This window comes from Dromiciops gliroides, chromosome 4, assembly GCF_019393635.1.
Source record: "Dromiciops gliroides isolate mDroGli1 chromosome 4, mDroGli1.pri, whole genome shotgun sequence".
Classification (NCBI taxonomy): Eukaryota; Metazoa; Chordata; class Mammalia; order Microbiotheria; family Microbiotheriidae; genus Dromiciops; species Dromiciops gliroides.
In genome coordinates, this window is record NC_057864.1 from 227,915,711 (window position 1) to 227,928,563 (window position 12,853).

At 38.5% G+C, this 12,853-nt stretch overlaps 2 protein-coding genes across 2 annotated transcripts in view; both read right to left on the bottom strand.

The window, feature by feature from the left end:
* Nucleotides 1–12,853, bottom strand: part of LOC122752702 (zinc finger protein 850-like) — a 1,092,329-nt gene that overhangs the window by 743,404 nt on the left and 336,072 nt on the right.
* TRIM16 (tripartite motif containing 16) overlaps nucleotides 1–12,853 on the bottom strand; it is a 40,434-nt gene that overhangs the window by 19,428 nt on the left and 8,153 nt on the right. Inside the window, exon 2 of the mRNA XM_043999592.1 lies at nucleotides 12,650–12,745. Within this exon, the coding sequence (XP_043855527.1) occupies nucleotides 12,650–12,745 (96 nt within the window). The remainder of the gene's footprint in view (nucleotides 1–12,649; nucleotides 12,746–12,853) is intronic.

Sequence of the window (12,853 nt, forward strand, 5' to 3'; positions counted from 1 at the left end):
TCATTATATTTCTCATTCATTGATAAATTGGCTTTTGATAAAAATTCATTCTTATGTGCCTTTGGGAAGTGTTAGATATACAAAAAGAGAGTGTCATCAATAAAGCATTTTCTTAAATAAACAGAAGAAAACAAAAAGAATTTCAGATAGGGACATAAATAAGGTATTAAAACAGCCAAAATTTAACAAAGGGTAGACTGAGGCAATTCTCCAAGTAAGACATCCTTTATTACCAAAGGCATGCAGCCTGGTAACAAAGGAGTCTCATGGCCAGTCTGCATCTGAGCCAAAGATGTACCAGCCCCAAGAAGGCAGTGTCTTTTATACCTAGCTATGCCTTCCTTCTGATTGACTTGACAATACATCATTTGGGCCTCCCTTGGCAAACATAAGGCAGCCCTGATTGACAGACATTTTAATGAGGAAGTAGGTTAATAGTTCTCAGCTACTCTCTATTACTTCATCATTGGGGAGTGGGGTGGGGAGGGAGTAGTTAGGGGGTAGGTTAGAAAAAAGGAAGGATTTCAAACTGGTTCCTGTTTAAGAAGTAAACGAAAGCAAGGTCTCTGCCCAAGCTAGTTAAGGAGCCTTGGAGGTTGGGAGAAATCACTGTATTCTGTTATGCCCTTGAGGAAAATCGTCTGACCTTCAGAGGTTGGAATCTGAGGAAATGGATGGATTGACATAGAAAAATTGGTAATAAATAATACAATCCAACATTAATTTTCCTCAGTATTTTTGTTACCACCTTACTAAATTTAATATATGCTTTTAAAACAAACTATAACAAATTCACATTTTTACTTGTTTTCTCTTCTAATTTGTAGGTGTTAATATTTATTGATAATTGCAAAAATTAAAAGAAAAAAGAAAAAATGTTAAAGTTATAGCACAATATCTTTTTTAATAAAGTATGAGAAGGTAGCCATATTTCATGAGCAGAAAACCATGCTGTGTGCAATATAAGCAGACAAGAACAAAATTAGGAAGTCTTTCTCAGCTCCTAATTCCCTCTGCTAATTATTCCCTTTTCATCCTGTATATAGCTTGTTCCTAAATATTTGTTTGCTTATCATCCCCATTATATTGTGAGCAACTTGAGGGCAGGGACTGTCTTTTGCCTCTTTTTGTATCTCTGGTGCTTAGCACAATGTCTGGCACATAAAGAGGCATTTAATTAATTATTGACTGACTAAAAGATGAACAGAGTTTAGTATTGTCTTCAATAACACTTTTAACAAAGACATAGGCTTAAATCTAGCTATTGACACATACTAGGTGACTATGAGTTAGACACTTAAGCTTTCACTGCTTTAGGCAACTCTAAGACTACAAATTAGAGAGGAGTTGCCTACATATGTGAATAGAGATTTTTTGTACCAGAGAACTCTCACTGGTGGAATCAGTGTTTCCCTGACAATCCATTTCCCCTTGCCCCCACAGAAAAGGTATTGTTTAGACTATAATAAGAAATAAATGATCAGCAAGTATCATGAATGACTGTAATTAGAATTAGCTTTATACAGTCAAAGCAACTTTCTAGTTTTCTCTATTCCTTAAGTGATAATAAATTTTTGTTGTTCGGTTGTTTTTCAGGTGTATCTGACTCTTCATGACCCCATTTGGGATTTTCTTGGCAAAGATACTGGAGTGGTTTGTTATTTCCTTTTCCAACTCATTTTACATATGAGAAACTCAGGCAAACAGGGTTAAGTGACTTGCCCAGGGTCACATAACTAGTAAGTGTGAGGCCAGATTTGGACTCAGTAAGATTAGTCTTCCTGACTCCAGGCCTGGCTCTCTATCCACTGTACCACCTAGTTACCCAATAGTCTATGTAGTTTAATCTTTATCAGCTACACACTATTTATACTCATTCCCTTTAAAACAAACAAAGGTCTGGCATTCTCTATGTTCCTACTTACCCCACCCCCCCATTCATATCTCAAGGTTCTGTGTGATTCCTTCCAGGTCCCTAATCTTTCCTATTCTATTCCCTATTTTCCTATTTGTAGCATGGAGGGATAAGCTGTGATCTTCCTCCAAATCCACTATCTCTCTCATATAGAAAATGTGATCAAACAAATAATGCCTTATGCCTAGTCCCCTGGCTACCTTTTCTGCTTTATGTTTTCCTTCCTGAGTATGTAATCAGACATCATTCTTAGGGTAGATGCATACAGAATTGGAAATGACTGTCATAAAAATGTGAGAAAGAGCAGCTATGTGGTGCAGTGGGTAAACCACTGGCCTTGGATTCAGGAGGGCCTGAGTTCAAATCCGACATCAGACACTTGACACTTACTAGCTGTGTGACCCTGGGCAAGTCACTTAACCCCCACTATCCCGCAAAAAGAAAAAAAAGGAATGTGAGAAAAGGAGGCCTATTGTCCTCATTAGAGAGCAGATTCCCCAGAACAAAACCTTTTATTGACAAAATGCCAAGATCCAGAGTTGAAAGAGGGCCTATAGGGGTCAAAAAGAGGTACAGATCCCCAATGCATTGGGCTCAACATCAGTTCCTTATTGTTAGATCAAAATATTCAAAGCAGTCTTTTACAAAGGCATCAAAAAATGGGGGAGGTGTTCCTCATAGGGGAACAAATTGGGATGGAATATTATTGTACAATTAAAAATATTGAATCCGCTTTTTCCAGGGCAGAGTCAAGATGGCGGAGGAAAGGCAATAAGCTCTTGGAATTCACAATACGATCGCTCAAAAAAAAAACCAAACCTCCAAATAATGCCATTCCTGGACCAGGAGAACCCACAAAAGAACAGACTGAGATAGATCCTTTTCCAGCCAAAGACAGCTTAGAAGGTCGGCAGGAGGGAGCTGCTAGACCTGGGCAGGAGTGGAGCCCAACCCCACAGTCACACTGACACAGATCCAGACCCAGGTAGGCTGAGCCAGGGAAAGAGACCCCTGGAGCCTCTGAATCAGCTACAGTGCCAGTGTCATCTGGAAATAAACTCACAGTCTGGTGAGAGAGCTGAGCAGCTGACAGGGAGGAGATTACAGGGGCCTAATGTTGGTGCTGAAGCAAAACTTGGGTTTTTCACCCCTGCTGGCAACCAGGAACTAGGCTTGAGTAGTGGTGGCACAGGTGGGGGAGGGGCACGGGTTCATCAGAGCTAACAACCACAGAATACATACATTTACTGGCTGGTTAATTAGCAAGTTGGCCTGGTGAATGGAGAACCTGCCCCTCCTTAAATCATACCACCTGGGACCCCCTGAAGCTTGGGACAGTGCAGTCTGGAAACAGTGCTTCACTTTAAGGAGTTAAAAGTCAAGTAAAAGACAGGCAAGATGAGCATAGAGAGAAAGGTTAGGATCATAGAAAGTTTCTTTAGTGACAAGGAAGATCAAGGTGCATTCTCAGAAGAGGATAGCAACATCAGGGCTCCTATATCCAAAGCTTCCAAGAAAAATATGAATTGGTCTCAAACCACGGAGGTGCTCAAAAAGGACTTTGAAGATAAAGTAAGAGAGGTAGAAGAAAAAATGGAAAGAGAAATGAGAGTGATGCAGGAGGGTCATGAAGAAAAAAGTCAAAAGCTTGAAAAGCCAAATTGGCCAACTGGAAAAGGAGGTACAAAACTTCTCTGAAGAGAATCATGGCTTAAAAATTAGGATTGAGAAAACAGAAGCTAATGTCTTTATGACAAATCAAGACATAATAAAACAAATCCAAATGAATAAAAAAATAGAGGACAATGTGAAATATCTCCTTGGAAAAACAACTGACTTGGACAATAGATCCAGGAGAGATAATCTGAAAATCATTGGACTACCTGAAAACCATGATCAAGGAAAGAGCTTAGATATTGTCTTCCAGGAAATTGTCAGGGGAAACTGCCCTGTTATTCTAGAAGCAGAAGGTAAAATAGAAATTGAAAGAATACACCAGTGATATTTAAAATCTAATGTGTGGGGGCAGCCAGGTGACACAATGGATAAATCACTGGCCCTGGATTCAGGAGGACCTGAGTTCAAATCTGACCTCAGACACTTGGCACTTACTAGCTGTGTGACCCTGGGCAAGTCACTTAACCCCCAGTACCCCACAAAAATTTTTAAAAAATCTAATGTGTGTCCTTACCTGCCCCCCGTGGGGGGGGGGGAGGAGAAGTAGCTAAGGTTTACTTATAAATTCAGCAACAGTTTAGGTTTTTGAGCATTTATTAAAGTATTTGGGGGTAGGGGCAGCTAGGTGGTTCAGTAGCCAGTGCAGAGCACTGGCTCTGGATTCAGGAGGACCTGAGTTCAAATCTGGCCTCAGACACTTGACACTTACTAGCTATGTGACCCCGGGCAAGTCACTTAACCCCCAGTACCCCACAAAAATTTTAAAAAAATCTAATGTGTGTCCTTACCTGCCCCCCGTGGGGGGGGGAGGAGAAGTAGCTAAGGTTTACTTATAAATTCAGCAACAGTTTAGGCTTTTGAGCATTTATTAAAGTATTTGGGGGTAGGGGCAGCTAGGTGGTGCAGTAGCCAGTGCAGAGCACTGGCTCTGGATTCAGGAGGACCTGAGTTCAAATCTGGCCTCAGACACTTGACACTTACTAGCTATGTGACCCCGGGCAAGTCACTTAACCCTCACTGCCCCACTGCCACCCAAAAAACCAAATGTATATTAGGGGTTAGCAAAGAGAGAGAGAAAGCTGCCTTCATCTAGCTATCCAAGAGAGTGAGAGCCAGCCGGTTCCTGTGGAACAGGAAGCAGGGCAGTCTCCACACACAACTCCAAGCTAATTGGCTGGTCCATTGATTGATATGACTTACAGGTGGTTCTATGAATAGAAGTAACTTCCAGACACTAAGCAGCTTCCAGACGCCAAGATGACCTTTAGAAAAGGTCATCTCACAATGTCTTTCTCAGCAGGGTGCCCTGGTTCTCACACTATTATAGCCAAATTACAGAGCTCCCAGGTTAAAGAGAAAATAGTGCAAACTGCCAAAAAGAAACAATTCAAGTTCTGTGGAGACACAGTCAGTATAACACAAGATCCAGCAGCTTCTGCATTAAAGGATCAGAGAGCATGGAATGGAGCATGGATCAGAGGGCAAAGGAATTGGGATTACTACCAAAAATCACCTATCCAGCAAAACTGTGTATAATTTTTCAGGGGTAAAAATGGGACTTCAATGAAAAGAGGACTTTCAGGTATTTGTGATGAAAGACCTAAACTGAATAGAAAATTTGACTTTCAAATACAAGATCTTAGAGAAACATAAAAAGGTAAATAGGAAAAAGAAATTAAGAGGGATGTTAAAAGGTTAAATTGTTTACATTTCTTCATGGGAAGATAATATGTCTAAGTCATAAGAAATTTCTCAGTATTAGGGCAGACGATAGAAATAAATTTAGACAGAGGGCACAGGTGGGAATTGATTATGAAGGTATGATATCTGTAAAGTATTTATTTTTTGTTTACCTTTTTTTTGTGGGGTGGTTGGAGTTGGGTGATATTCCTGGGGACAAGCAGTGGGCGAGTGTCTTGTGTCTGAGGCTGGATTTGGGCTCGAGTCCTCCTGAGTCTAGGGTGGGTGCTTTGTCCACTGTGTCACCTAGCTGCCCCATAATTACATCTTTTTTTTTTTTTTTAGTGAGGCAATTGGGGTTAAGTGACTTGCCCAGGGTCACACAGCTAGTAAGTGTTAAGTGTCTGAGGCTGGATTTGAACCCAGGTACTCCTGACTCTAGGGCCAGTGCTCTATCCACTGCGCCACCTAGCTGCTCCTCCATAATTACATCTTTAGGGTAAAATTTAGGGGTGAGAGGAATGCACTGGGGGAGAGGGAAGGGGAGAGATAGAATGGGATGAAATCCCACATAAAAGAAACAGGAAAGGGCTTATGGAGTAGAGGGAGAGACAGGGAAGGAACAGGGCAGTAAATGAGCCTTACACTCATCAGAATAGGCTCAAAGACCTTAATCTCATCAGAATTGGCTCAATGAGGGAATAATATAAACACTCAATTGGGTGGAGTAACCCTGCAGGAAAATAGGAGTGGAAGGGGATAAGGAGGGAGGGGTAAAAGAAGGGAAGGCAGATTGGGGGAGGAGGCAGTCAAAAGTAAATCCCTTTTGAGGAGGGATAGGGTGAAAGAAGATAGATAATAGAGTAAATATCATGCGGAAGGGAATAGGATAGAGGGAAACAGTTAACAATAGTAATTGTGAAAAAGAGAAAAGGAAAAAAATTGTATAAAAAATATTTATAGCAACTCTTTGTAGTGGCTAAGAATTAGAAATTAAAGGAATGTCCATCAATTGAAGAATGACTGAACAAGCTGTGGTATATGATTGTAATGGAATATTATTGTGCTATAAGAAATGACAAGCATGATGATTTCAGAAAAACCTGTAAAGACTCATATGAACTGATGTATAGTGAAGTGAGCAGAACCAGGAGAACATTGTGCACAGTGATAGCATTATTGCTCTATGAGCAATTGTGTATGACTTAACTACTCTCAACAATGCAATGATCCAAGACAATCTAAAAGGACTAATGATGAAGCTTCCTATCCACCTCCAGAGAAAGAACTGATATTGACTGAACACAGACTGAAGCATGCTATTTTGTGCTTTCTCTTCTTTTTTTACTTGAGTCTTTTTATGTAAAATGACTAATATGACTAATGTTTTAAATAATTGTACATGTATAACCTATACTGACTGCTTGAAACCTTGGGAAGGTGGGGAGGGTATGAAGGGAAGGAATGAGAAAGGGATAGAATTTAGAAGTCAAAACATAGGATGAATGAATAAATAAAAATAGATAAAGAAGTTCCAAGAGCTTTTGCTCCATTGGTGTAGCCTTTAAGAAGAGTATCATCGGCAGCTAGGTGGCACAGTGGATAAAGCACCGGCCCTGGAGGCAGGAGTACCTGAGTTCAAATCTGGCCTCAGACACTTACTTAACACTTACTAGCTTTGTGACCCTGGGCAAGTCACTTAACCCCAATTGCCTCACTAAAAAAAAAAAAAGAGAGAGAGAGAGAGTATCATCAATCCATGATGAGACAATAGGAAAGAATTTTGGTGCAGGTTTATGAATATTATGAATGCAAATACACACACACACAGTGTCAAGCAAAATAAATTCCTATTTTGAACATAAAAAAATATTGAGTCCAAGGAATTCAGAGAAACATGGGAAGATATGAACTATTGTAGAATATAATTTGCAGAAATAAGGAACACAATGAAAACAAAACTAAAAAGCAGACAAATTCAGACTAATTGCAATAATTAACCTCAGTACAAAAGAACAAATGATAAAACACATTTCCCTAGTCTTGGTAGTATCTACCTCTGTAGTAAACTTACAGGAACAAGATGTTCCATATACTGTTAAACATATATTTGTCAATTTTTTTCATTGTTTTTCTTTTTTAAATTACACTTCAAATGGAAATCTACCTTCCCTATCTCCCCTCCCTGCCATTGTGAAAGAAAGAAAAATAAAACTCTTGGTACAAACACTTACAGTCAAACAAAACAAATTCTCTAATTGGCCACACTAAAAAAAATTGTCTTGGGGCAGCTAGGTGGCACAGTGGATAAAGCACCGGCCCTGGATTCAGGAGGACCTGAGTTCAAATCTGGCCTCAGACACTTGACACTAGGTGACCCTGGGCAAGTCACTTAAGCCCCATTGCCCCGCCAAAAAAAAAAAAAATGTCTCAATCTGCATTCTGAATCCATCACCTCTTATTCAGGAGGTATTGTATGTTTCATCAAAATAGTTCTCTGGAATCATAGCTTTGTTCAGAGTTCTAAAGTCTTTCAGAGTTGTTCATCTTTACAATAATGTTTCTGCAATGAATAGGTGTTTTCAGAGAAACATGGAAGGACTTACATTAACTGATGCTGAGTGAGATGAGCAGAACCAGGAGAACATTGTACATAGTATCAACAACATTATGTGAAGATCAACTGTGATAGACTTAAACTCTTCTCAGCAATACAATGGTCCAAGATAATTCCAAAGGACTCATGATGGAAAATGCCCTACATGTCCAGAAAAAAGAAATATGGAATCTAGATGCAGATTGAACCATACTATTTCTACTTTGGTTTTGTTTTTTTCTTTTTTGAGGGTTTTCCCTTTTGTTCTTATTCTTCTTTCACAACATGAATAATGCAGAAATATGTTTAATCTGATTTTACATATATAACATCAGATTGCTTGCTGTCTTGGGGAGGGTGGAAGGAAGGGAGGGAGAAAAATTTGGAACTAGAAATCTTACAAAAACAAATTTTGAAAACTATCTCTACATGTAACTAGAAAATAAAATAATTTTGTGACTAAAGAAAATTGTTTCTGTATAAATTGTTCACCTGATTCTCATCACTTCACTTGGCATTATTTCATACAAGTCTTGCTAGGTTTCTCTTGTAAGCAAATTATTTTCATACCTGTCTCCTACAGAAAAGAGGTCAGAGAGGTCATTTTCATAACCTTCTCCTATAGAAAAAAAAAACAGATCAGAGACAGAAAGGAAAACATAGTACCAGTTTATTTGTCCCAAGAACAAGCAGGCATGTACATGAGGAGACTCCTTGTAAAGAAAGAGTTTGAAGACTTCTTTTTTTGTGAAGGTATATAAACTTTCTCTACTCACAGGTTACAGAGCTTAGTTTAGGTCTCTATTAGTAAATAAATCAGATCCACATTGATTAACTTTTGGTTTTCCTATACAGGGTATTATCAGTTCCATTAGCATGATACAAATCAGTTTCACAGTTCAACTTAAAAGCAAACAGCATAACAAGAGTATATGAAATACAAATCAGTTTGATAGTTCAAACTTGAGAACAAACAATATGATAATAGTCTAAGATTCAAAAAAGAGGTTGTCACATCAAGGATACCCAGATATTTTTACAAGGAGGGATCCATCAGATCAAGGTATTCATTAGAGAGCCATAAAATCTACCAATTGTCCTAGGAAAAGAAGTCAGCAGACAGGAATAGCTATAAATTTCTGAGACATTTGGAGAGACAAAGGATATGTAACACCCAAATAACTCTGGGGTTTGCCTGACATCCACTTGTATATTGCATGGGTTCAGTTCAGAGTTTAATTGGAGGGCAATCCAAGGTTTCATAAAATTCTTTTGGATAATGAGGCAGCTCCATCAAATCCAGGTGGTTTGTATATTCATCATAACACTTTAAAATCATCATCTTCATCATTTATTACCACAAAATAGTATTCTATTACATTCATATACCATAACTTTTTTGGCCATTCCCCAATTGATGGGCACCCCTTGAGCTTCCAATTCTTTGTAACCACAAAAAAAGCTGCTATAAATATTTTGTACATATGAGTGTTCTTCTTTTACCTTTTTGGAGTATAGATATTAGTATTATTTAGTGTTGCTAAGTTGAAAGGTATAAATAATTTTTTTTTTTTTAGTGAGGCAATTGGGGTTAAGTGACTTGCCCAGGGTCACACAGCTAGTAAGTGTTAAGTGTCTGAGGCCGGATTTGAACTCAGGTACTCCTGACTCCAGGGCCAGTACTCTATCCACTGTGCCACCTAGCTGCCCCCTAAATTTTTTTTCTTTCTTTCTTTCTTTTTGTTTTTTGCAGGGCAATGGGGGTTAAGTGACTTGCCCAGGGTCACACAGCTAGTAAGTGTTAAGTGTCTGAGGCCAGATTTGAACTCAGGTACTCCTGAATCCAGGGCCGGTGCTTTATCCACTGTGCCACCTAGCTGCGGGTATAAATAATTTAATAAGCTTTTTCACATTTAATTGATATTTATTTCAGGACATGCCTGTCAACAAAAAACAACAAAACTTGCCTTTGACAGCAATATTGCATTATAAAAGCGCTTTCCATCCCAATCTGCTTTTTTAACATAAATTATTGGTATGTAGACTAATGCTAGTCCAGAAACTCTGTTGATGAACTCTTCCATAAATCTTGAGGCCTTATTTCCTGGTGACAAAGAGGGTCTGGGGAGGAAAGGAAGTAGATGGGGATTTTCCCAGTTTGTTAGTTTTGAAGGGCAAAGGACAGAGGGGGGTGATGTTTCATTGAAATATCACCTTTATTATATTACATAATGTTTACAACAGATTGCAGAATGACCAACCTGCACTACAATGCCACAATTCTCTTTCTGCAAACAGTGTTTACAAATGTGTTTATTGACTTTACACAGAAATCTCACAATAACTAGTAGAGGGTAAAAAGCTACACTTCTAGTGTATTGTTTGAAGTATTTGTTTTGGGTTTTTTCCAGGGCTGGGGTGAGAGGAAATGATGATGGGGGGGGGGAGCTACATATCACCACACTGACCAAACTTTAGACAAATTCCTTAACATGACAGTCAAAAATATTGAAAGTATTAAAAAAAAAAAGGAACAAAGACAAGAAAAATATCACTGAAGGAAAAATTGTTAATTGTATAATTGTTGTTACTTAGTTAAATATAAAACTAAATTCCTGGTTAATTAGCCAAACTATACAAATATAATGGGGAAAAAAAAACAACAAACCAACTTGGAAGACCCAACATAAAAAGGCCAGAAAATAATGGTATGTACCTGCATAATCTTGCATTTCATTTCTTCTCTCTCCTTGTCCATAAAGGCTTTGAGAGCTTACAAATAAACTGCTACCCTCAAACTTCCTAAACAAAGTATGTGCTATTCTGAGGTTTGGGGTTTGGTTTTGTTTGTTTCTTTTCTTGTCCACAACCTTTTCTGCCGATCATACCTGGGCAAAACCTGAAATCCCTCCACTCTTTCTTCACGGCATTATACTTACATAGTGCCTTGTCTGAATTGTATTAAAGACCAAGGGGGGAAGGGGAAGATCTGTTGCTTTTTTAAAAGTTTACCAATAATATTATATATATACGTATATATATATATATATATAGCTCCCATTTTACAGTCTTTTTTTTTTTTTTTTAGTGAGGCAATTGGGGTTAAGTGACTTGCCCAGGGTCACACAGCTAGTAAGTGTTAAGTGTCTGAGGTCGGATTTGAACTCAGGTACTCCTGACTCCAGGGCCGGTGCTCTATCCACTGCGCCATCTAGCTGCCCCCATTTTACAGTCTTAAAACCTTGATGGGAGAATGTACACAAGGTCTTTCCAATTTTACCTCAAGGAGTGTGTACAATCATTTTTTAAAAATGTAACATGCTGCTGCTTGCAGTGTTTGAGTATGTGCCTATGGAGTCATTTCACTTAGCCAGAGAATGAGTCTTGTCAGCCACTATCAACAGGCTCCCTTCCATTTGTTTAGGCTGACTCATGAAAAACAACCACACTTCCCTAAGCCAATTTATTCTCCATCAGAACATTGTCCTTTCCATAATGCCAGTTGGCTTTGTCTCAAGGTAATTCCATGAGTGAGCTAGCTTGGGTTGTAATGCTGAAGGCTGTCTCAGATATTTCAAATCTGCCTGTTTTGACTGCTAATGGGCTATTTCTAGTTTGCTTTGTGAAGCAAAGATAAAGGTAACAGGGACAGGTTGGCTTGGGGGGATAGTGAAAGAGAGAGGGAAAGATCAGGTAGAGAGGTGAATGCTATTCTGAACATATTGCTCCTTAACTAAGTCAAACTGAGACCTTTGAGATAGTCTTAATTTCAAAGTCCACTATCATAACACTTTTAAAGGAACCAATGTTAAGAAAATGTACCTAGTTTTTAAAGTTATCACTGGAATATGCTGGAATACTTTGGCTTTTTATATAAATAATGAAGACTGACATTAAAGAAAAAGTAAAAGAGATGGTTAATCTTAAAAAAAAAAAAAAGATGCTTTCAAGCACCATCTTCTACATGAAGCATTTCTTGATATTCCCTGCTGCTAGTGCCCTCACTCCTGAATGACTTTGTTTTATTTGTTTGGAGTAATGAATGGAGAGTCAGCCATGAAACTAAAAAGACTTGAATTCAGTCCTGCCTGACCCATGCTGACTGTATAATCCTGGACAAATCAATTAATGTTCTAGTTTGCATTGATAGAGGGACTTTCCTCACCCTGGATTTCCTTCTTTTAATAAAGTTACAGATCTAATTCCTATCCTTTTAAATTTATTCAGTAAATGGATAGATAGATTCATAGATACATAGATAAATTTCTCTATCTATTTCTCTTTCTATCTATCTATCTATATGTCACCTTGTTATTTCCATGATTACAATATAAACTCCTGAAACCTAAGGATTATTTCATTCTTTGTAACATTTTAAATCCTAGCAATGTTTGGCTTATGGTAAGATAATAATAAACACTTTTTGCAACATTTTTTGGTTGATTAATTGATTCACACAATATGATTATCTGATCATACACTCCTTAGAGTCAGGCCAGAGCTCCCTTGGGGGGTCATTAAATAGCCCTGTAGGGAATCCTGGCTTTCAATTTGGAGACTACTGCTCTACTCAACTGCTTGGTGCTAATGTCAATTATCCTGAAATACTAAGAATAATGAGAGAATCTTTCTTGGATATGGAAATTTCCCATTAGAGACTTTCCCAAGATCCCCAAGAAGGTGATCTATTGTTGTTGTTTGAGAGTTCATATGACTGGGACTTCTTTTAAGAAGTCTGGCCATCCAGTGGTGTCACCCAAGCCCACCTGAACCATTCTTACCAAAATGGATTTGTTGTTAGCTTGTAGACTGGCAATGGCATTTTCAGTTGCTTTGATTTTCATATCCAAGTCCAGCTGGGCCTGCTGAAGTTCAGCCTGTTATAAGATAAAGAGACTTTTGAAGAGAAAGGTAAACATGTAAATACACCAAAAGGAAAGGTAATCCCTACTCCTGAGGACTCCGATTTTTTTCCCATAAAAAGG